The sequence below is a fragment of the Gasterosteus aculeatus genome, chromosome 3, assembly GCF_964276395.1.
Source record: "Gasterosteus aculeatus chromosome 3, fGasAcu3.hap1.1, whole genome shotgun sequence".
NCBI classification, from domain to species: Eukaryota; Metazoa; Chordata; class Actinopteri; order Perciformes; family Gasterosteidae; genus Gasterosteus; species Gasterosteus aculeatus.
In genome coordinates this window covers 2,931,939-2,956,616 of record NC_135690.1, presented here as the reverse complement: position 1 = coordinate 2,956,616, position 24,678 = coordinate 2,931,939, and the positions used below count along the sequence as shown (strand labels likewise).

At 43.8% G+C, this 24,678-nt stretch overlaps 2 protein-coding genes across 3 annotated transcripts; both read left to right on the top strand.

The window, feature by feature from the left end:
* Window positions 1–962: 962 nt before the first annotated feature.
* Window positions 963–10,534, top strand: sall2 (spalt-like transcription factor 2). Of its 2 annotated transcripts, XM_040171607.2 has the most exons (4): window positions 963–1,385; window positions 2,966–3,112; window positions 5,162–9,024; window positions 9,225–10,534. In XM_040171607.2, the coding sequence occupies exons 2-4, from the start codon at window positions 3,037–3,039 to the stop codon at window positions 9,525–9,527; spliced, it is 4,242 nt and encodes a 1,413-aa protein (XP_040027541.1). In that variant the 5' UTR covers window positions 963–1,385; window positions 2,966–3,036; the 3' UTR covers window positions 9,528–10,534. The 2 variants fall into 2 exon arrangements, with proteins under 2 accessions (XP_040027541.1, XP_077954808.1); XM_078098682.1 differs by lacking the exon at window positions 2,966–3,112.
* Window positions 10,535–11,533: 999 nt separating this feature from the next.
* On the top strand, window positions 11,534–23,299 carry mmp14b (matrix metallopeptidase 14b (membrane-inserted)). Its single transcript, XM_040171836.2, has 10 exons — window positions 11,534–12,232; window positions 18,537–18,685; window positions 18,777–18,899; window positions 18,991–19,298; window positions 19,812–19,973; window positions 20,252–20,412; window positions 20,496–20,634; window positions 20,758–20,908; window positions 21,726–21,841; window positions 21,976–23,299. Exons 1-10 carry the CDS (start codon window positions 12,134–12,136, stop codon window positions 22,437–22,439), a joined length of 1,872 nt encoding a protein of 623 aa, XP_040027770.1. The 5' UTR covers window positions 11,534–12,133; the 3' UTR covers window positions 22,440–23,299.
* The last annotated feature ends 1,379 nt before the right edge of the window (window positions 23,300–24,678 follow it).

Sequence of the window (24,678 nt, the reverse complement as noted above, 5' to 3'; positions counted from 1 at the left end):
AGTTGTAGGCCTACTTTGTGTTTACTGCCAGGGAGATACTGTAACTAAGTCTTACAGGTGTGTTGGTCAAACATCTACTTTTTGAGCTGTGATGTAGTTTCTTCACGGTCATTTTTCAGTGTCTATAGCATGCAGTGCCTGGCACATCATCATTGCTGTAGATGTGTAATGTGTGCTGTTCTGATTGGATTTCATTCTTTCATTGTCAGAAAAGGTGTTAATGGGTTAAATGTGTATTCTCAGGTAATAATTAACTTAGAGACATATATATCTCTACTTTAACTAAAAAATTGTAGCACTTAAATTGTACTTATACTGGCTCTTATCTATAGCAAGTTGTATTGACTTACTTGATGAAATTGCACTTGATTGATTGATTCTTGTTCTTTTGTATCCTTATGGTTGAAATGGTTGCTTTGGTTAAAAGTGTCAGCTAAATGACATGTAATGTAATGTAATAAATGAATTTGCATCGACCCGTATGTTTTGAAGAAAGTCAAGATAGAAGATATTCAAGAGGAAGGCCATAGGTGTGTAAACAGCATCCAGACCTATAATCGTCTCTTTGTCAGTCTTGTATCCAAATGAATCATTGACGATGATGAAGGAGTACCTGCATTTGTCTCAATGGTTGTGTTCGGGTAATTCCGGCCGTTATATCCGTTATGGGTCAGTCTAATTTAAGACCGTAAATCAAGTCACTGATTGAGACTACATTTTATGATATTATATTAAAAATATGAATTATGATTGTTTGATGATATCCATAGGTGGCACATGTCATGCATGCGTCTTTGTTGAATCCCCTCATGTCCGACACGGTGTGTGCCTGCAGGCCTCCGTGAGACGCACACTGAGAGACAATGTGGAGGTAACCGCGGTCACTGTTCCCCCGAGGACCGTCTGGCGGCGAGGGCCATTAATTATAAGAGACAGCGAGACAGACAGCCGGCCTGCTAACCAGACGGACAGACAGTTCCGCAGAGAGCGTAGACAGGCCCGACGGGCGCAGGCCCCGACACATACAAAGAAAGGAGGAAGAGCAGCACGCACGGCCAAGAAAAGACCTAATCCTGCCCGTGCGCTCTCTGCGCCGCCCTGCTCTCCCCCCCCCCGGCTGCCAGTGGACTATGAGTAAATACATCCAGGCACAATAACCCTTTGTCACAAGAGAAACAAACGCGATTTGCGACGGGGGATAAATAATTGAAGAAAAAAAATGCGTCTGTCCGACTGCGCATCCCTGGGAGTGAATAGGGAATTGCTGCGCCAGTGTCCCGGCTGAGAGACGGAGCAGATCTCACCCAGCCTAAGCTGCTGAGCCCCCCCCCCTCCCCTCGTGTCATTACACAATATCGCTGCCAAAAATCATCGTTTCAAACATGGTAAGTTGTTTTTTTTGTTATATTCAAAGCGGTTGTGTCGGCGACGAGCGGCCTGTGGGGGGAATGCACATCCGGGAATGTATTTTTTTCGAGAAGTCATAATATTTTATGAATCATAACTTGTTATGATGTGGGAGCGCGCGTGGCGTGCAACAGGTCGCCGTACAGTAGCGGGGACGCGCATGCCGGAGCCGTATTTTGCGCTTGTATGGAAACATTGGTGTAGAAACACCGTGCGAGCGTCGTAACACGCGAACATAATGGCGAGATGGCACGAGAAACGCGTTGTTGGCACAATAGAGTTCTGGTTAAAAAAACAACGATATTCTCTCCTTTGGAACGTTTGGGAACTATGACAGTTACGGCTTCTCGGTCTTTGACACAATATTGTGGATTAGCCTGCGCAACGATGTGCACGTTTACAGACGATTTTTTTCTTCTTATTTTAATCATTTTATATTGTGCGGGAATCACTGCTCTGTTGGCAAATGGAAACTCTTATTAAATCATTCGGACTTCCACTGTTCTAAAACGGAATATCTGGGTTATTTTAAAAAGAATTAACGCACACATTTGACTGCTTCGTTGTGACGACCCGACGTCCAGACTTAATGTCAAATCTCGATTACATTTTATTATTCTGTTCGAGCCTCAGTAAAACACAGAAGAAGTAGGGGGGGGGGGGGGGGGGGTGAAAAATGATATTCCTCTCCGGCCGTGTCGTTCTCTCAATACCTTTCTCCACGTGGTGAGCAGTCGGGACGAGGGGGAAAGAAGAGCGAGCATTGTGCCTGCAGTCAGTGGCCTTATGTGTGAGAGCGGCTCTGAGAGGGCGATGTTCACTCAGCTGTGCTCCCTACACGCCATTGTTGCAAATTCCACCTCATTTCAGCTGCGCTGTTTACCGACAGCTCACACACGGATCCCTCACCTCGAATTGACCTGGATATCAGCGTGTGTGACGAGGTGGCCTCAGACACCAAGTGCTTGTTTAAACGTAAAACAGAAAACATTCAAGGAAAAAAAGCGGAATGAATTTAGCCGAGGTGGTGTTGGGTTTAACGCGCACCCGCGGCTCGAGTTTCCTCGTGTCACGCAGAGGAAGACGCGCGGTGACGTTCGGGGTTTTACAGGCTGGTATCAGTCATGGAAAGCTCAGGCGAAGGGGCCTGTGTGGGATGAACTTGAGCACCAAAATGTATGAAGGATGACCAAAGAGAGGCAGTGGACTCTTGGCTCAAAAGAAGGGGTGTTCACTCTGCCATTTGAATGCAAAGTAGTGGATGAACAAGTGAGCTGTGTGTGTGTGTGTGTGTGTGTGTGTGTGTGTGTGTGTGTGTGTGTGTGAGCGAGAGAAAGGAGGGCCAACGGTGAGTTTTGAGAAAAGGGAGACTTGTTGGGAGAAACAGTCACACATGCCTCTTTGGCACTTTAGTTTAGTCTTTCTTTCACTGCACCACAATGCTACCAAGGCGGACACGCTTTGCGACTAATCAATCCGGAGCATCCATTGTCACAATTTTGGAACGTTTTTCTTCATTTTATCCCCTGTAAGTAATTTAGATACCTACTTTTTTCAGTGCGCAGGGAGACAGAATAAAAGTTGTGTGTTGGCCAATGCGCCCCTGCGTCGTTCCCATCCTGCAGAAGCATGTCCCGTCGGAAACAGAAACGACCCCAGCAGCTTATGAGCCTGACCCTCGGTGCCTGTCGGATACTTGAGCATGGTGAGAAATATACTGAGACAAAATAATATTGGTGAATAAGTGGGATTGGATTTGTTGTAAAGTAAAAGAAGAAAAAAACTCAGAGACTGTTCCATTTAGTAGCTTATAACAATGGTATATTTATTTATGGTAAATCTTATATAGGTAGTCTGTGTGACCAAGGGTAACTTGTTAAACCGTATATGGAAAATACCAGATTTTGAATGTCCATATGGGCAGTTAAGTCCTGTTTTTAATTTTGTTGACTTCATTTAATCACCATCCTCATTTCTAAATGGGTTTCTCAACAGAATGACAGTTTAATCATTTCATTTGTATTATGTTAAACGCTTATAAAAAGAGGGTTTGTTTGAATAATTGGCCTGCAGTGTTTAATTCATTCTCTGCTGTTGCAGCCATTAGCTGCTTTCTGTGCCCAGTAAAATCCCAAATGTCTTCACTCCTGATCGTTGCCAGGTTCAAAGACACAGACCACCCAGAATGGGAGGCTATACAGTAAATACCCTACGAAATAATTGGTGAAAAACAAAATATAGCAAGATACAGGTTTTTATGAGCAAAGAGTTGTGCGTGAGAAGGTCAAGGAAAATGAAACTTTGTGAGACACTGTATAAGGTGTTCTTAATGCAATAGCATTAGACCCCATTGTCCCCTTTCAGCTTTGTTGCTGGGCACTAAAGCATGAACATACCCATGAAGAAGTGTGTGTGTGTGTGTTTACTCCAGTTACAGGAGTAGGGCCCACATTGTGTCATAAAATTGTAGCTTTCAAGCAAACAAAAGTAAGTTACGTTTGTTAGTGTGAGAACGAGAAGTCCTGTGCAAACAAAATGCTCGCTATTTTCTGTAAGTTGCAAAGTTGTGTGTCAACCCAGGTCCTTTCACATCCGTCCCTCACATTTTTGGGCTAACTTAGCTTGTTGATAGGGTGTGAGTCATCGTGTATGTCCCTGGGGCTGTTTGTTTTTCTTTGTCTTTCACCTCTCTTCCTCTGCCTGGCCCTAAACAATATTAACCCCCAAGGGGAAATTTTCTTTCACAAATTTCCCCTTGGGGATTAATAAAGTATCTATCTATCCATCTATTTAAACCATATCAGGCATGCAACCTCAGAGTGTTTAAGGTCAGGACTGCCGCTGTACAGTGTCCAGCAACTTGCCAGCACCTAACCCTTAGCTTCCCATGGGTTACTGGGGGAAGGGCTCTTTAGGAGATGAAAGAAAGACAGATTGAATGAAGGACAGAAGAAAGAGAAGGACGGCAGGGATGGAAGTGTGTGTATGTGGCTTCTTTTTATTAGGGGGTTCCATTGTCTTGTGCGTGTGTGTGTGTGTGTGTTGCCCTGGAAACAAGGTAGACCACTTTATAATGTGGCTGTACATTTGAATGAAAACAACAAATAGGTTGCAAACTTGAAACAGGCAATGACTATATGAAAAGCACAACACTAGGCTACTAATATTCTCTGTACTGGCTGTCAACCCACAGTTTTTATGTCAAGTGTGTTCTTTTAATAAACAACCTCCTTCACTTTTGTGTTTGTATGTAGCCATGTTTCATTTAATCATCTTTGAGCCTTTAATACACTTCAGTGACATATCTGTAAGTAGCTGCCGTCCTCACAAATTCTATTTGTCCTGACAATTGACATTTGTGTCATGGGCAGGATGATGCATGATTTCAGGTTGTTGTATTTTGAGTTGTATTCTGTTGTTTCCAAGATTTTGAGTGATGTTTGTGTTGAATGGCTCTAAATAGATTTTTTTATTTATTTATTTTGATAGATATTAACACATCTTTGTGAAGCAAGGGGAAAGGGGTGTCCCTCTAACGATGCAATTAACTAGTTTTTGGAGAGCAGTGTTCTTTTAGTACACGTCTGTTTGTCCGTGCCCCAAGTAGCCACCCAATAATATCCCTTATTTTTCTGGTTTTCGGAAGTTGTTCAAAAGTGCCCTGAGAAGTTTTAGAAAGCTATATTATAAAAAAGATTGTGGACCATTATGCAAATCATAATTGTTTTGTTATTTCTTCTTTCAATTTCCCTAGATGACAACTTGGCAGTGAACTCAAACTCCTTTCTATTTATCCCGGATTCTCCTTCGTGCTCTCCATCGTCCTCTCTTCAAAGCTCCCAGCTGCCCCTTGCTTTCCTTTCATCTGTTAAGGGCTCTCAGACCCCCTCTTTACCCATTGAAGATCCAGTGATATCCTGCCCACTAAGCCAGTCCCCCCACCAGCCCCTCAAAGACCCCCAGCCCTCATTCTCTCCTGACTTCCCTTACTGCTCTCTCTCTTCAAAAACTCAACATCCACCTGTCCTTCAACTGTTGGATTGTAAATCTACATCATCTGCAAGGGCCCTCATAGACCCCTCACGGAACAAACACATGGCTTCTCCAAAGCTGGGGCTGTCAGCCACCACCAATTCTTCTTCCTCCTCCTCTTCTTCGGCCTCCCTATGTCCCCCACCACATCCTGGAAGCCCCAGCCGAGTGCCAGAAGGCCCCCCCAGTCCAGTGACTCCAACTCCAAGCCCAGGAGTGACTTCTGCCTCATCTGCCCCTTCTAGGGCCCAACTGAGCATTGCCCTGATCCTGGAGGAGCTCCGGGTGCTTCAGCAAAGGCAGATCCATCAAATGCAGATAACAGAAGAGATCTGTAGACAGGTGCTACGCCTCGGTGGAGCGTCCTATGCCGTAGACACACCCTCACAGCATCTTCTCCCTCCCCTGCCCCAGCTCTGCCTGGAAGGCAGCAAAGGGGCAGCCAGCCCAACCACCCAGCCAATTGCATCTCAGCCTTCCACCTCTGTGGCTCCTCTCCTGGCATGTTTCTCCTCTATGCTACCTTCTCAGGCAGCCAACAAACCCACAAAGCCAAGCAGTTCATTGTCTCAAATCCTGCAGCCCCAGAAGCACCAGATGGAAGGAGCGGGAGGAAGCGCAGGAGGTCAAGGTTATCTGAGAGTGAGTTCTCGTCCCTCAGCTGCCTCCACCTCTTCCTCGGCTGCCATCCCCATGGCTTCATCTAACTACCCACTAGGCTTATCTTTAGCTCTGCCCAACCGCTATCTCCATGAGAAATCTTCAAACACCACTTCACTGAGTGGGCACAGTGGCCTGTCCTTTCTAAACTCATCCCTCCCCTCATCAGTATCAACAAACTCTCAAAATGCTATGCATTCTTTCTCTGGAGGAGCAGACTCTTCCTCTGCATCCAGCTCAAACAATACTGGCCGCCTCCAACATGCCTGCCGCTTTTGTGGGAAAATGTTTAGCAGTGACTCTTCCCTACAGATCCATCTACGCTCACACACCGGAGAACGACCCTACCAGTGTCCAGTATGCCTCAGCCGTTTCACCACACGAGGCAATCTCAAGGTGCACTTCCTACGTCATCGTGAGCAAAATCCAGAGCTCTCACTTTCACTCTTGCCACCTTCTTTGTTTGGGGTAGCATTAGGGGCCACTGGGGTATCTGAAATGGGACAGAGTATGAGTGGCAGCAGTACTAGTGGCATGAATATGATGCAACAGAAGCCAAAAAGCAGGACTGAAGATGAGACATGTGAAGATAATACAGAGGTCACTGGTACGCACACTGGCTTTTCTCTAGGAGCTTCTGGAGGATCTACACCTTCTACCCTACCCTTGCCCCCTAGTGTCGACCTGGCTTTGATTTCCCACTCCCTCCTGCAACTCAATAGGGCAGCAGCTGTAGCAGCTGCAGCCTCTATCACTTCCGGCTCATCCCACTCTTCCACTTCCACCTCATCGCTGGCTACCTCCCTCCTCAACAATCCAGCCCTGTCATCGTCTTCCACCATCACAGGATTATTCAAGGGTGCTAAGCAGCAGCACTTTGATGAGAACACTCCTCCTCACTTACCAATGCTTTCTCCTGCTGCCTACTCCCAGCTAGCCCACCTGCCGAAGCTCCTTTTCCCATCCGTTTCCAGTTCTTCCTCTACCCCTGCTGCACACACATCCCTCTACAACCATCCTGCCTTAGGCTTGCTACGCACTCAACTACCCTCCACTCCAAGCTCCCATCAACTTGCTTCTTCAAGCCATACTCCGCTTTCTTTCCCCTTCTCTTCGTTTTCTAAAGTCCCAGGTCAACCCACCACCACTCCATCCTCCCTGCCCTCTTCAATGGTTACCTCCACTCCCTCATCTGAAACCTCCAAGCTGCAGAGGCTAGTGGAGAAGCTAGAGAAAGCACCCCGCCCTTCTTCTCCATGGACTTCCTCCTCTATTTCGTCCACAATGCTGGAGATGCTATCTAACAGTGCCACTTCCTCTTCAAGTTCAGGCAACAGTCGTTTCACAAATGCCAACACTTCGACTACATATGTCATGGCGTCCCCACCATCAACTACTCGTGCTTCCACTTCGGTTTCAAACTTCACACATGAGATGATTGCTGCCCTAGGAATGAGTGCCACTTCCAATGGAGCAAGTGCCATTGCAGGGGGCTTTTTGCCATCACTAAGCATCAGTCCAGCTGGTAACCTAACAACCAATCAGTGTGGGGTGTGTCTAAGGGTGCTCAGTTGTCCCAGAGCACTGCGTCTGCACCAGGCTACACACCTTGGAGAACGCCCTTTCCCATGTAAGATATGTGGTAGATCCTTCTCTACTAAAGGCAGCCTGCGGTCACATCTGGCCACCCATCATGCCCGACCACCCAATGCACGTGCCCAAAATTCTTGCCCACTGTGTCAGCGCAAGTTCACTAATGCCCTAGTGCTTCAGCACCACATCCGTATGCACCTTGGTGGACAGTTGCCCACAGATGGCACAGATGATTCTGCACATGAGATGCCAGCTGAATCAAATGCCAAACCCTTGACACAATCTCAATCCCAGTCCATTGACCCAAATACTGTCTGTAGTAGAACACCTCCCCTAGCTGGCCACTCTAAGAGCCCAGCCCAGAGCTCAGAATTTCCAACTTCAGCAGTAGGTTCAGTCCCTGCATTTGACAGTATAAAATCAGTTGAGAATACCAAAAATCAGAGCAAGTCTGGTTCCTCCAGCCCAGACCTCATCCCGCCGTCTGACCTTAGCCCTGACCCATTCTTGAATCCCACCACAAAAACTCCCCCACCAGGCAGTGTAGAACCCCCTCTCCTTTGTGTCAGTGCCCCCTTGCCAGCCTCAAAGCAGGGCGATCAAGCTTCCCCAGTTGGCAAAGACAGCCAAGTTGAAAAACAAGCTACTTCTGATATTCATCATCTTAAATCCAGCCCCTCTCCAATTTCCTCCACTGTTACCAAAACCTCACTGTCAGCTAATGCTATGGTAGTGGACCGTGGAGAAGATGCAGCTCCTACCTCCTCTGAAGCCCTTCATGGCTCAAGAACAAACCTTGAGGACTTACAAAGCACACCTGTCCCTGGTGACCCCTTTGCTTACACCTGTCCCGGTACCTCCTCAGATCTTCTACTGAGTCAAAATGTTTCCAGTGTAATTGCAAAACCAACCTTAGAATCCGAGTCAATCTCCCCAAGACCCAGATCGCCAGAACCCATGGAAGAAGACCAAGATCAGTCTTCTTCACCAGCAACACCAAAGCAAGACCAAGCAACTGTGACTGACAACGACCCCAATGTGACATCCACTTTGGAGATTGCAGACACTATTGCTGCTGGGGTAACGGCTGTATCGCAGAGACCAGCCACTTTTGTGGGGGAGATGCGTCAGAGCTTCCATTTTGGTTCCTATGGGAGGGAAGACCGGGTAGAAGATGTCAAGATTAGTGGATTGGCTCCAACTGAAGCACTGGATGGTTCTGTTCCCATCAACCTTACCCCAACCCTCCCATCTCCGATGTCTCGCCCTGAGAAGAAGACCTATTGCTGTGCTGAGTGTGGAAAAGAGTATGCCAGTCGCAGTGGCCTAAAGGTGATGACAGAAAATTGCATGATATAGAAATTACTTTAAAAAGATGGATATGGATATGTTAAAAGAGTACCTGTGTTAAAATGTTTGTTTTCCAGGAGATCAGTATCAGTATTGTGGAGCTTTAGTGTAGAACTAAACCTGTATAAAAAACAATAATATTTGTGTTAAAAGCTGCTAAAAGAATTGCTTTATCTTCCCAGGGGCACATGAAGCATCATGGTGTGGTAACTAAAACAATACGTCCACCAGCCCGGAGTAGTCGTTCCTCTGCTGACCAACTTCCTTCTTCTACATCTATGACTTCCTTAAATATTCCGGCCACCAGAAGCTCAGCCGGCTTCTGGAACCAATACCAAGCCTTCCTCAACACCAGTAACGAGCCAACCGATGACCCAACTCCTGGCGTACAAGGAGATAATGGATTGACAAAATCGCCCATTCGATCTCAGATCGATCCAAGAGCCCCCGAGGAAGCTGAGCAAGGCTCTAGTGAAGGGTCATAACTTGAGTCAGTGGGATTGGCTGGATTATGTTTTGGTGTTTTCAATCAATGTTCACCTTTTGGTGAAACTGTACATTTGCGTAGTACCTGCTTCCTTAATACAATTCAAGTAGCCTGTTGATCTGATAGTCAGAGTAATTTGTTTGTACGTCAAAGTTGTGAGTTAATCAGCTTGGTCTTGTAGTGTTTAAGAAGGAGAATAAGAAAAAAAGAAACAGCTAATGTACAAATAAAGATGAAAATATTTGACAAGTAACAAAGTAACAACAATAGTTTTTGCTAGATTTAAAAAGTGACAAAACCTTGCCTGGCTGAAGTCATTAATAGTTTGTTTCACATTCTAACAAAAAGCATATCCCTGATGTATCAATGTTTCACATCAGACCTGATTATTATTATTTTTTTTAAATGTTTTTAATATTTTTACATTAGCTAGTTAGCCATACGATGGTGCACTAAAAATAGTTTTAAGTTGATGTCAGTATGTTAAAATGTTGGTACTTGTAGTGTTTACCAAATCTGATTCAACCGGCACCAAAGCAGGTTCAAACTAACAAAATGTTATTTCTTTGTGAATGCTTCCCGATCTAGATCTGTTTTGTGTCTAAAAGAGGTTTTCTTTTAGTCCAAAGGAACTGATAAATTTGAATACTTTGCGTGAGCATACAAGACCAACACGTTTAAAGGTTTTTGTGGGGAATATTATGTTTTTAAGTGTCGTTTGTGGTTCAGATAGACTCCTCGCTCATGTTGTTGTGAGTTAGTTTTCACTATATTGTCCTGTCAAACCAGAAGCACAGCTGCAGTGTTTGTGAACCCAGAGAGGAGGGTCTTGTGTGTGACCTTCAGCTTTGTGAATATTATGATTGTTGTTTGGTCCAAAAGTAATATCTGTAACGCTTTCAGTTACTAAAGTTTCAAATAGCTATAAATATATCAGAAGTCTGTCTGTTTGTTGTAAACTGTGCGTTCAGTGCTCCCTATTAAAAAAAAGAAAAAGGAAATCTAGCTTCATCTTGTGGCGCTTCTTTTACACAAAAAATATTGTAGCTGGTGTACAGCCTTATTTTCACTAAACTCTGCATGAACACATGCTTGCAGACATTTGTGTGTCCAGTTATAATGTCCGTAATCCCTAACAGTTACACGTCATTAATCTCTTCCAAGACAATCCAGCGGCCCTCTCTCGTGTCACATGAACCGAGGGGAGTGGAGGAGGCAAGCTGTCTTTCCTCAGCTAAGACCAACAAAGCAGCTAAGCTACGTTATGTTTGCACATGTGGTTGTCAACCGAAAAAGCATGTTTTAATTCTCAAATGTTGTGTCTTAAAGTATTTACACATTTTCAGAAGCCATCTTGCCATGTGATATCCGACTAAGTATTAGCACATGATTGTCAATGAGCACACCGCCGGCAATTATAATGTGGAACCAAACCAACACTATCTCTACAGAGGTTAGACAATAAATATTTCTTTTTTAATGAAACAGGGTATACCGCATGCAGGACAAAATATTCCATGGTCAGTGTGATGCATGGATGCAGCATTACACATATACCTTATCTGACACGTGACGTGTTAAAATGTGTGTGCAATCTGTGCATTAGAGGGCGCAATTCCCCTTCTAAAAACAATTTGGTGCTGCATGTGGTTTGTTCGGGATTTTTTGAACAGAACTAAAAACATCGATTAGACCGCATCGATGTGTAAAATGTAGTATGTGCATTAAGATAAAGAACAATCTGTAATTGACTGATGAGTTGTACGTGTCTAAAACTGAAAACAGTACAACCAAGAAAAGAGTTTACAACTTTTTGTTTATTGCCTTGGCAAAAAACTATTTTAAGGTCACCTTGGATTGATCTAGTGTTATATCATATTTCCGTTCATGGAATCCTGAAAACTTGTACCGCTTTGACATCACTTTGTCGCCATTTATGGTCAAATTCATAATTGGACTTATTTGCGCACTCTTCTCTGATAATGTTTTTTTTTAAAGCATTAAGGTATTTAATCACAGGATAAGAGTAAAAGCGAACCGTGCAAAGTCTAATGGGAAGGTCGCCCAGTTGATTCCAGCCCTCCATGTAGGAGGGGCGTGCTGGTTTGGGAGGGGGAGGTTTACAACTCTCTGCTTTCCTGCTCACGGTCTCCGGGGAGTATCGAGCTACCACGTCTGCAGCGGGGACGGAGGGGGAGAGGAGAGGGCATCGAAATCAGCGAACGCGAGACTAGAGAAGAGAGGACGGCAAGGCGGCAGGACTGCTTCATGAAAACAAAGCCGGGTGCAACATCTGGAGCAGAGCGCAAAACTGAATTTTCACTTAAATACGCGCAGACAGACTTACTTCACCAGAACGCAAGCAGAATGCACACTGGACAAATGCGTCTCGTGGTTTGACGTTAAGTAACTCGAGTCACAAGTTGCAGAGGTGCATATATTTTGGAAACTCGTTTTGTGCTTTGCGCCGAGTTGATCTCGGTCGGGCCGTTTTCGTTTATTGGATACGTTTTTTCGCTGACAATGTTTTGACAAATAGCAAAGTGACGATTACGCGAAGGAAGATCCGTCTCTTTTTTTTTGTTTTATTTGGAGAATCAAGTGATGGCACCAGAGCTCAAATCACTTGTGCGACTGCTGCTGCTGGCAGTGGTTTGGGAGCTTAGCGCACACGGAGCAACGGAGCGACAAGTAAATCCAGAGGTGAGGAATAAATCCAGATGAAAACAACAAGCCAAATAAAAGAGAGCATAAATCCAGAATGGAAGAACAAAGCCTGATAAATAAACCCAGGATCAAGCAATAAGCCAGACACATGCATCTAGAAAATGCCTGAATCCAGATGAATAATTCCAGAGTCATATAAATAAATAAAGACAGAGAAATACATTGAATGGCAGGTAAATTAAACCAGAATCAAGGAATAAAGCAGAATGAATTCAGAACTGAGGAGTAAAAGAAGATACATAAATTCATTACGGTATAAGGGCTGACCAATAAAGTATCAAGGAATGACACTGTATAAATGAAACCAACATTATATACCTAAACCCATAAATAAATCCAGTCAACATCAAGGAATATAACTAAATAAATACATTTTAAATGAGGCTAGAAAATTCAATCCAGAATCCATGAATACAGACAAATAAATAAAAGAGAAATACAGATCAATGAATGCAGTATTGAGGAATAAGACAGATATGCACATTGAAAGTAGTCAACAAATAAATGTAGGGAGAAGGAAGACAACAAATGTTGGTCAAAGAGATACATTTAGGGTTCAGAAAGATTTCAATGATGTGTGACCAAGAAATAGGCTGTAACCTCCTCAGTAGAAGCAAAGGATCTTTGCTGCTGATATGAATAATTTCCTGATTGGACAACTTTGATTTCACAGGCCTTTGAACAGTTGATTACCACCAGGATGGCTTTGTTAAACGTTTGCATCCTGATGGACAATCATTACAACAGATTTCTGTAGGAGGCACATGGGGTTGAAAACGGCTTTGACCCTGGGCTATAGGAAGGAGCCCATAATGATGACAGCGCTAGTAAAAAAACACAAAAAAGCTGAGAAGGCAAAAGGTGGTGTTCTCAAATGAGAAGAAACGCATGATCTTGTATTGTGGTCGACGCAGAGACAGAGGCAATTTTTGTCGGAATGGAGAGGTGATTGGTAGTTGTGGGTGCAGTTATATTCAGAGAGATGTGGAGATGTAATTGATGACATCTGTCTCATTAATAGCTGAGCGGACTCCATGGAGGTGGGTTTTATAATCTGAGAGGTTCTTCAACATTTGAGACATGGTCAGTTGTGGAAAAACATTTAAGACTTCCAATGGAGCTGAGGTACCAGGTGAAAGTACCACTGTAGATCTATTAAGAGTGTGCTATTCTTCTCTGTTCTGGTCCGTTTACTCAGATCTGATCTGTCTGCAGTATCAGCAGTCATCCAACCCCACAGCATCAGAAAGTTCTGTATTTTTGATGCGTTGTGGTGATGCCTCTACACACCTCCCTTCCTTGGTGGCATTATACTGTGTGTAAAAGCAGAACAGCCATATAGTGAGGCCATACATCCCTCTATTGTGGCAGTGGAAGAAAACTCCATTTACAAGAGTTTCAAGTTATTTATTTTATGCAAAAAAACAGGTTTAGTTGTTCCTATTTTCTTAGGCTGTTGATGGATCAACTAAGAAAAACCCAACAATATACTCTTTAAGTGGAATGACTTATTTATGAGTTCAAATGCGCATATGTTTAGCTAGTGGCTAACCCAATAGTGTAATTTGTTCAGTAATTGGAAGATTTAACTATGGATATTAATTGTTAGAAGTGTTGCAACCCTGCTCTGACTCTCTTGATGCAATGCTATAAATGGCCAAATATATTTTGAATAAATGGTTCAAAATGTTTATTATATCAAGGAATGTTAACAACTTATAGGCTTCAAGGGCGATCAGGTTCTAGACAGATTTAACACGAGAACAAAGTCTCAGCCATTTTTCTTGCATCAGCAAAATAAGATGCAGTAAATAAATGAAGGTACACTCATTTATGCCGGTAATTGATCCAAGAGGAAGTCAGATAGTTATTTTCTAATTTGGAAATAGGTATAGACATACAAATAGTTTTCCATCTCCACCATTAAAAAGAACGGCAACATTTGACAATCTGTAACCCAACGAGCTACTTGTCCAATGTCCTCATAAAGGAAATGGAAGTTTTAGGCACATCACAATGGAACAGCAGAGGGATAGCAGGAAGGCTCAAGTCTAAAATTGCGCCTGACCTGAAGTCTCCTGGAAAGTGTTTTTTCCAATAAGTTTATGTTCATTTAGTGATTCACCACCTATGATCTTTTATAAAAAACACTGCTTCCTGTGTGTATATTTACTTTATAACAACATTGGATGCTAGTGATCATAATTGTTCCCTCAACAAAGCATATGGAGTTGTGTTTTAATCAACAAGTTGTCTGATTAAGTGAGTTCTTGAGTCTTGTTCCGTCGGCCTGAGTTTAAACAATCCGGCGTTGTGAGGATACAGAGGTCATATCCTGTGGTCTGTGGTAGAGACAGGAAGTGGGTAGTGGGTTTTCAGTCGCAGCTGAGACGCCATGGTGTGTCAGCAACCATGTGTGTGTGAGACTCACTGGCACACACACACACACACACACACACACACACACACACACACACACACACACACACACCTAATCTCATACGGGCACAGATCCTTTGTTCACATTCACACAGGAATGGCTACAGGCTGAGGTCATTCACTGCAGAGGAAGATAAATGTACATGAGATGAGATGATGAACGCAAAGACAAGGAGGAGGCTGTCGGTGACTAGAAAGGAGGGCATTGTGTTGACGGGACTGATGCAATCTGGGAAAAGGGACATTGGAAATAGAGCAATTATCAAGTTGAATTGGGCAGGATGTAGATCATAGCTGTCATGCACACACATCCTGAATGAATGTACGTATTTTCCCTTGTGCTGCTTACGCGAGTAGATAGATAATTCTAATTGATAAGACTGGTAAGTTTGAACCACTCTCAATCTTGATGTCTTACTAGTCTTTCCGCGGATGGATGGATGGATGGAAGGAAGGAAGGAAGGAAGGAAGGAAGGGTGTGCAGGTTTTAGACAAAGCCACGTCCTTAAGGTCCCCAGTGAGTGGCCTGAGGGCAGCCTTCCCGGTCAAAGAGGAGGTGTTACAGGAAATACGGTAATACGCAAAAGTCCTTACCTCATTTCCTGTTCATAAAGGAAGTGAGCCAAGTTTTAGGGAAGCATTTTCCTGCCTTTGAGATTTGCATATAGGATTCTTCTTAATGCTAAGATGACATTGGCACAGATGAGTGTTTTTCCACTCCTGTATTGCTGGATCTTATAATTGTTGGCTGGGGAACGGTTGTTTTAATAGACAGCAGCTGGTGCATTTACACACACACACACACGTTTAAAAACCCTTTTACGTGAGGATCTCCTGGCCCGTAGGGTCAGCAACATGGTACGTGTCATCCTTAAGAAATGGAATTAAACAAATATTAAGAGAACATGAAGATTTTTTTTTAAGTCTGACTCTAACATGTTGTTTGAAATAACTACACACAAACTCCCTCACACAATAGCAAGCAGTAACAAGCAGCAAGTGTATTGGGAGCACACATGTAACACATAATACTGCAGCCCTCTGGACGGACTGAGTGGATGTGTCAGCTGGGTGTGTGTGCGTGTGTGTGTGTGTGCTGTATACCCAGCATGCCTCAGTTGGACTCCCATCGCAGTTGACCAAAGGTTCTTTCCATTGGCCTGCACCAAACGGAACAACAGACTCTTTCTTTTCTGAAACGTAATCCCTCCGTCTCCCTCTTGTCATCCTATACAAAACGAGCACTCTGCCTCCAAACATCCATAGCAACCGTTGTTTGATTCTTGTGGATCTTCCATTAAACAAACTCACATTGCTGCAAGCTGAAACCTTTATCCCATAGAAGCGCCTTCTGCCTGTAAGCCTGCGGGTCCGAGGATCAATAGTGAATTTGACACTAAAGTGTATCATGCATGAGTTTTTGTTTTTTTGTGTTCTACAGTACATCGGCATCAGGGTGTATGTGGAAAAATCACTCTACTTCAACACATTCATGGACGTAGAATGGTGAAATGCCGAAATAGGTAGCTTAAAGTATTGGAAAAATTAAGTTGGTGATACAACTAATAAGCATACAGTTAGAATTCTTCACTAATAGAATGATCAAAAATTGAATTGACGGGTTGTTAATGGAAGAGTATTTGAGTTCATTGAAGGCCGGGAGTGTAAGAGTGGTTCAGAACCACTGCTCTACATCAAAAGACTGTATTAGCTTGGGCTGTCATCTCCTATGCCACTGCAAATAATGACCATTCCCTCTTCCTGCTACTGATTTAGTTACTCGGCCCATTAGTCCGGACAAAAATAGCAGAGTGCAACAGTGAATAAGACTTTGTGAAGTCCCCACAGGGACCTACGCACAAATGTTGTGGGAGCATTAAAGTTAAAACAAGTGCTCTATGTCACTCAACAGCAGTCTTTTGACCAAGCTTTCACCGAAAGTTAGGATTTTGAAAAGAAAACAAAGTGAGTGGATAAAGGAGAAGAAAAAGGTTTCTAACAACCTTTTTTTTTAATAATCACACTGAAATGCATTTTGAGATGCTAAAGTTCCCGCTTATGTGGCTGTGCAGTTGAAAACAGTGAGGCTGTTTGTGTCCACTAGAGCTTCATGGGTGAGTCATAACCAGAAAGGGCTCATTCAGGAGTGAAGTCTAAGCACTAAGACCTCCATGTCTCCCAAGGACAGACAGAGAGGGAGAGATTAGACCATCAGGGCCTCCAAAAGGACATTCTGCCATTGAATACTGCGCAAACCCACTCAAGCATAGCGTTATGTAAATAGAAACATACAGCGCTGAGCACATATTCAGATAATCTGTCAGCACTGCTTTGTACAGTACAGTACAGTATGAATGGGGGAAATGCTGGAAGAAGCCATTTTAACATGCCTCCATAGGCTATGGGTTGTTTCAATGGAATAACTTAAATGGAGTTATATTCCCTGTGCCATTTCTTTTGTTATATTAGTAGCTGGCAGGAAGGGAACGGGGATCCCAGCTGTTGCACAGTCAACATAATGGTTACAATATGGTCCATACAGCAACAACTGCATGGCTCTGGGTGTGGTTGTCCATATGGAATTACCCTAAAGTCTCAGGGTTTGCATAAGAGAGCTATGAGGGAGGAGAGATGGAGTGATGAGACGAAGACAGGGACATGGACGAGGGGGAAAGAGTCTGACTTTGAGGTTTGGATGCCCTGAAGAAGAAATTCCCAGTTAAATTACTGACGCTGCTGCTTCACTGGAGACATCGGTTGAGGTTGCCCAAGGCCTGACTCTCACACTGGGACACTCCCTATCTGACTCCCGTCTCTCTTTTCAATCCTCTCCGATCCCAAAACAACCGCTAGGCATTTTTGGTTTTTCATCAGAACTATGCACAATAATTCCCAGTAAGTTAAGTCGAATCAAGCTCATGACAAGCTCAGAGGTTTCGGTTGTCTGTACACTCACAATAGCCTCAGTGTTATTCGTCCGCTCCAGTTTAAGAGTGAAAGAGTTTAGGAGAAAAAATGTGGGAGAGGTGTGGAGTCTGCTGGCCCAGGTCCAGATGTCAAACCGGCACCGCAGTGAAATAGGTTTCCAGCGGAAAGTAAGGTCAAGCTAAACTGAGACACAGATCTGTAGGCCTGAAGAACTCACTGACCATCATAATATGTTTTGGAAGGGCTTCAAACTCCACTAAAGGGAAGAGTTCAGGAATGAGTGTTGCAATCTGCTCAGAAACACAAACAAGTAGCTACAGAATAACTTCGGTGTAGACACTGAAGTGAATCTTTAACTCTTGGGGGGGTGTCCTCGTTCAGTTTCTGTCTCGCAGAGTTTTGTTGAAACGAGAACTCTTTGTTCAATGTTTTTTTGATGTTGGCTTACGCTTGGAATGCTTCTCTCATGGTTACTTTATTAGCTATTAACTATGACCTTCAGTGAGCCAAATGTTGGTGCTTGAATAGCTTTTGTATTAAGTCATTAAACAGCGTCACGCCAGGTGCTTGAGATGATTCTGCTCTGACGGTCCAAATCCCCAGATATCAAAACACACACAAGACGTTACTCTACAGCGTATTATCTCTGTCTGGGAGGAAGGTGTTGTTGCTGCAGTCACATGGAAACATCCTGAACTTGTAGTGCCTGTAACTCATAACATCAACATCAACATCATACAGAGTAGTTATTTTACCCTGATTCAGCTTTATTAAACAAACCAGGACTTGTTTATGGGTCTGTTTCTAATGAAACCTTTTTCCCTTTCCCTGGAAACACTGGAGTTTTCTTGGTTTCATTTAGCAATATTTTGCATGACTAAGACCGATCTCTCCTTTTTGTTTTGTTTTAAAGTCATGGCTGCAGCAGTACGGTTACCTGCCCCCGGGGGACATGAGGACCCATGCCCTGCGCTCTCCTCAGTCCATCTCCTCGGCTATCGGCGCCATGCAGAAGTTCTACGGCCTCAGCGTCACTGGCACCTTTGATTCCAACACCATTGAGTGAGCAATCTCAAACAGTTGTCTCCACAGTATTTCAAGCTCAAAATATCTCTTGCCGTGTCTTGAGTGGACCATGTCTTGTCTTCGGCAGGGCCATGAAGCGGCCGCGCTGTGGAGTGCCAGATAAGTTTGGTGCGGAGTTGAAGAGCAACCTGAGGAGGAAGAGATTTGCAACCCAAGGTCTAAGGTGGCACAAGATGGAAATCACCTTCTCGTAAGTCAGCAATGTGCTGCCTCGATGCAACAGCGCAAAATTGTTTGTAACAAGTTAACCAACATAAGAATCCCCCGCCCTGTGTCCTTAGTATACAGAACTACAGCCCTAAGGTGGGTGAGTACGAGACCCAAGAGGCCATCAGGAAGGCCTTCAAGGTGTGGGAGGGCGTCACCCCACTTCGTTTCCGGGAAATCCCCTACAGTTACATACGAGACAAGGTCGAGGAGTTTGCAGACATCATGCTCTTCTTCGCCGAGGGTTTCCATGGGGACAGCAGCCCATTCGATGGAGAGGGGGGCTTCCTGGCACATGCCTATTTCCCCGGCAATGGTATCGGTGGGGACACCCACTTTGATGCGGCTGAGCCATGGACAATTGGGAACGATGATTTGTATGGTGAGTCTTTGGTGAATCTATGTTGAAGCTGACATTTTGATACATGAGGGTAACTTTTTTTCTATGATGATTACCCTAAAACCGATGATGCCTAAATGTTGGGAGGTACTCTGTATGTTTGGAGTCAGCAGGAATCTCAATTCTGTTGTTGGCAAAACACACGCAGCAACATGTCCAGTCTTGCGCCACTACAACCAAGGGAGTTAATACCCTGTGCTATGTTGATACTGCAGAAATGAAGAAGTGTTTATTTCTGGAACACAGCTGACAAGCCGTTTGGTCAGCTGTCTTGGTGGCACATCTTCGTATGATATGAAGATAATTTAATCCTTGACTCACTGACGTGAAAAGTATTTGTGTGCATTTGAGTCACCTAAAAATGAGGAAATGGCAACACTCCTTCTTCATTACTATCGTCTTTATATTATTCTATGATCAAAGACCTTCTCTCTGACACTTCAAAAGTCCTATTAATTTCTATTAATTGGTGTTTCGGTGTTGACACTGTTACAGGTAATGATTTATTCCTGGTTGCCGTCCATGAACTGGGCCATGCTCTGGGTCTGGAGCACTCTGGGGACCCTTCGGCCATCATGGCTCCCTTCTACCAGTGGATGGAGACCGAAAAGTTTGAACTTCCTGATGACGATCGTAGAGGCATACAGCAAATTTATGGTACGATCTCCTAATCACTATCTTTCTTTTCCTAACTGAAGTTACACCTAACCAGAAAGCTGAGTAAAGGGGGTACAAAACATTACCCATTCCACTTTTGTTGAATGTATTGTTAGTGTAATCTTCGGTACTCTTATTTCCTCTCTGTTGTCTGCTGCTATATTGATCTCTTTTCTCCATGGAGGATCATTATGAGTCAATGCTTCCAACAGAAACAGCAGAAGATGGAGAGTAAACATGAGTTTAGGTTTACAAAAATCCTACATTTGACATTTTAGGTTCTGGATCAGTGCCTCAACCCCCAGATGAATCACCCCACACGCCCAACCACAACCCAGAACCCACGGATTCACCAGACAAGCCTAGCTACGGCCCCGACATCTGTGACGGACACTTTGACACCATCGCCATGCTTAGAGAAGAAATGTTTGTGTTCAAGGTAAACACGCACAACCTTGTCGCACATGCATTATTTTGACAGTTTGTCACATAGGCTGTTAATAAATCTCTTTCCACTTTCAGGAAAAATGGTTCTGGAGGGTACGCAACAACCAAGTTCTGGATGGATATCCTATGCCAATTGGTCACTTTTGGAGGGGATTGTCAACCCATATCACTGCCGCTTTTGAAAGGGAAGATGGGAAATTTGTTTTCTTTAAAGGCAAGTCTTACTTCAGTATGGTAACATAAAATGTAATTAAACATTCCCTAAATGCAGTCCTCATCAAACAGTCAACAATCTTCTAAGTACAATCTAAATACAATTTTGTATTTCTCTCTCCAGGGGACAAGTATTGGGTGTTCACTGAATCCCATCTGGATTCTGGTTTCCCTAAGAATCTAAAGGAAATGGGCACCGGACTTCCCAAAGATCGAATAGACGCTGCTCTCTACTACACCCCAAATGGACAGACATACTACTTCAGAGCAGACAAGTTAGTCATTGTCCTTGTGTGTGCGTGTATGTTTGTCAAATCCCCAAATGAGACTGTGCATAAGTTTATAAACCGGTGATTCCTAAGAGCATCCATTTGTGTCCACAACACCAAATGATATGTTTGAATAATGACCATATAAGGTCAAAAACGTTGGGACAACTGCATATCATTTTAACGTTGAAATAAAGCTCGAGGAACTTTAAAGCTGACGAAGCCCACCTCATGTTTACAGTATACTCATTGCTTTGAAACCGCGCAGTGAAATGTGGGGATTTCTTTGTGATTACAGTGCAAATAGCCACCCACGTGAACAGAAACCATGACAAATCTATGCTACGTTATTATTACTATCTTAAAACTAAGTAAGCTTGTCTGGCGGTTGAAAGACTTTATACCAATTTATCTACCATATTTCTACAGAAAATCCCCATTTTGTGATGTACTTGGTAGTTTAGTTCAGCAAAACTACTAAAGAGATCTGTCAAGACTCTCTGTCAGAACAAGGCTCAAGTCAAGTCCCAAATTCTTTGGTCCAAGTCCTGTAAGTCGCCATAAAATCAAGTCTTGAGTTTCTCAACAATCCAGGTCTTTCATGTTTTATGACAAGTCCAAGTCAGGTCTCAAATCCTTTTCAGAGATGGTCCAATTCAAATCTGTCGGACAACATCTCAAGTTAAGTTTCACGCTCAGTAAGAAGCCCAAGGCAAGTCCTTCAGGGAGAGTTGAACCTCATGTCTCTCTGGGCGATGAATCAGACCAATAACTCCCTGAAGCCGTTTCTCTCCTTACCTTTCCCCTCTCATTCCTCGTTTAGATACTACCGTTTCAACGAAGAACAACAGAGCGTCGACAGCGGCTATCCAAAGGCTGTTAGTGTGTGGCAAGGTGTGCCTAACAACATCAAGTCAGCCTTCATGAGCAAAGATCAAGGTGAGGGGGACGTGTATGACATCACCTACAGTACACTATTTTTTCACACCTACTTGTGAACCACTACTTCTGGAAGTTGCTTTTCTGTGCAGTTTCAGGTCTGCTTCTCACATGCCTTTATTCAACCCCCCTAGTGCACACCTACTTCTACAAAGCCAACAAGTACTGGAAGTTCAACAACCAGATGATGCGTGTGGAGCCGGGATACCCCAAATCAGCACTTCGCGACTGGATGGGCTGCCCCAACGAAGACCCCAAGACTGACGGAGGAAGAGGAGGCGGCGGACATGACAAGGACAAGGAGCGGGAGAAGGACAAGGAGCGAGAGGACAAGGACAGAACCAGAGATAGAGAGAGGGAGAGGGAGAGGGAGAGAGAGAGAGACAGAGAGAGGGAGAGAGAGAGGGAGAAGGAGGTGGTCATTATTGTGGATGAGGAGGAAACAGTCGGGGGTGGCGGTGGAGCCGCGGCTGTCGTGGTGCCGCTGTTCCTGTTGGTGTGTGTTATTGTGACTCTGGCTGCCCTGGTGTTTTTCCGTCGGTACGGTACCCCCCGCCGCCTCCTCTACTGCCAACGATCTCTACTGGACAAGGTGTAGACGTAGGAGGACGGGAGTGGGAGAGGAAAGACAGGGAGGGAAAGAGGATCAAACGTGAAAGGAAAGATACAGATAATGAGAGCAGAAGAGATGAAAATTGGAGGAAAAGCACTAGACTTGGATTTTTAAAATATTCATACCACTGCCAGATTCCTTTTGCTCTGTTGCTCAATCACTCCATCCTTCCATTTCTTCTCTCCCGACCTTCTATCTCAACCTGTCTCCTCGTGGTTACTGACGCCAGCTCATTGCTGTTTGTTTTAGCTTTTTTTCAGTCTCATTTTTAGGTTTTTGTCTGTGGTCAGTGTTTCTGTCCTTGTGAATTTCTGCTTCGACCCTGCTTCTCCGTGACGCGCGTTCTTGCATGTTCTTACGAGTAAGCAAAGAGCGTGTTTGATCGTTCATTCCTTCCCATCAGCGCACACATCTGGAAACCACAGTGGCACTCGTCATTTTGTTTTCTAATCTCCCAGTAGAGCAACATGTCAGAGCCAGTAAGCACCATAAAAGGGAAATCAAAACATTAGCTAAACTCTTGATGCACTCATACCAGAGTAAAGTAATAAATATGACTGCGTCTTCTCCTTTTTATGTCTTTAGTGCTGATTATTATTATGAAATGATGTCATTATCATTATGACTATTACTATTCTTGTTGTTGTCCTACATGTAAAGATTGTGTTTTTTGTACATTGTCATTAAAACGTCCTGCTGGACAGTGACATACAGTTTTTAAAGTGGCCTTAATTTTATAAATGTGTGGAGACAGTGAATGGGGAAGAAGTTTATGTATTCTTGATTTTTTTTTTTTTTTTACCTTGAATCAACCTTAAATGAAATAAATTCAGATCTGAAAATGATTCTTTTTTGTCATTGTACTTGATTACAGTTTTGAAATCATTGTGCTACATTACCAGTCAACGTTATAGGTAGTCAACAACCATAATTATAATAGTTCTACTGATAATGACCTAGCTTTCTTAAGGAGATTGTGTGTGTGTGTCCTTACTAATATTTTTAAGCCTCTCTTACAAAATAAAACAATTTTCAAAGGCTTTCTGTGCTTTGATTTTCAATAAGTAAACAATTCTGCAGAAAATGTTTTCTGCAGAATGGAGCCACTCAATCCCATTAATGCAGCAAAATTTCCACCTATGTTTCAACTGCTTTCATATAATCCCGCTCTTGCCTGTACTCTTTGCCTTATGCTCTCATGTTGATCTCACCCGTCTGGTCTTCACCATGTCTTCCTGGACCTCCAGGTTTCTTGATCCCCGACTGCATCACTCGTATTGACGGGGGCTCGGAAACTGGCAGGCCTGAATCTGGGTCGGAAAACGTGGACTGGATCCAAAGCTTAAGTAGAAACAGGGATGAGGAGGACTGCGTAAAGTCGTTGTAAAAAAGACAGGGTGTGTGTGAGGGGAGGGAGGGAGGGGGTGGGGGTCTAACCATTGTCCTTACTTACGAGGAGCAAAGAAGGTGGATGAGAAAGGTGGACCACATGTGTGTTTGGATCTAGGGTTTGATAAGCATAGGCGACGTTTCATATTCCATGACAGGCTTGGCATGTGAATGTGTTCTCACAAGGTCCTCACAAGAGCAGCATTTCCAGCAGGCCCTCATGCATGTGTTACACAGCTATAAACGCCTGTTCTTTTGCATTATGCACTTTGTATATGTACACTCCCATCAACCATGGGCCAATAAAAGCCCAAACAGCAAACTTGGGCGTCTCCACACTCTTTAATGATCCCACTAATGAACAAATACCATACAGAAATTATACCCGCTGAAAAGATGACTGACTGCAAGGGAAAGAGTGGGTGGGAGCCGTCACCTCTATGATACATTATGATTACAGCAATGAGGCTCTATGCAATGAAAGTTATATGTAATGATTTTCCTGTTGTGCCCAAAAGGCTTAGGGCGCCCATTTGTCTCCACTTTTCTGCAGTCTTGTGGAACTGAGGGCTGGAGAGAGAAGTCACGAGGCTTTTTGTGGGGGGAGGAGATAAGGGAGGAGTAAGGAGGGTTAAGTCACATTTGGATGCCAGAGATGGAGCACAATTCCATGAGCAACATCTGGAATTCCAACTGCATCATGTAGGCCGGGCACACAGCAGGACGTGGAATGGGGGTTGGTTTGGATATGTTTAATTGGCTTTTTTTTTTTTATTTCACACCTGGTCACAATAACGGATACGCAAAGACTCAAGAGGTTTTAGCAAGCATCTTT

Coding starts and splice junctions, on each gene's coding strand:
- sall2 (XM_040171607.2), top strand. CDS start 3,037: ATGTCCCGTCGGAAACAGAAACGACCCCAGCAGCTTATGAGCCTGACC. Junction 3,113..5,161: donor CTGTCGGATACTTGAGCATG/GTGAGAAATATA, acceptor CAATTTCCCTAG/ATGACAACTTGGCAGTGAAC. Junction 9,025..9,224: donor CCAGTCGCAGTGGCCTAAAG/GTGATGACAGAA, acceptor TTATCTTCCCAG/GGGCACATGAAGCATCATGG.
- mmp14b (XM_040171836.2), top strand. CDS start 12,134: ATGGCACCAGAGCTCAAATCACTTGTGCGACTGCTGCTGCTGGCAGTG. Junction 19,299..19,811: donor TGGGAACGATGATTTGTATG/GTGAGTCTTTGG, acceptor ACACTGTTACAG/GTAATGATTTATTCCTGGTT. Junction 19,974..20,251: donor AGGCATACAGCAAATTTATG/GTACGATCTCCT, acceptor TTGACATTTTAG/GTTCTGGATCAGTGCCTCAA.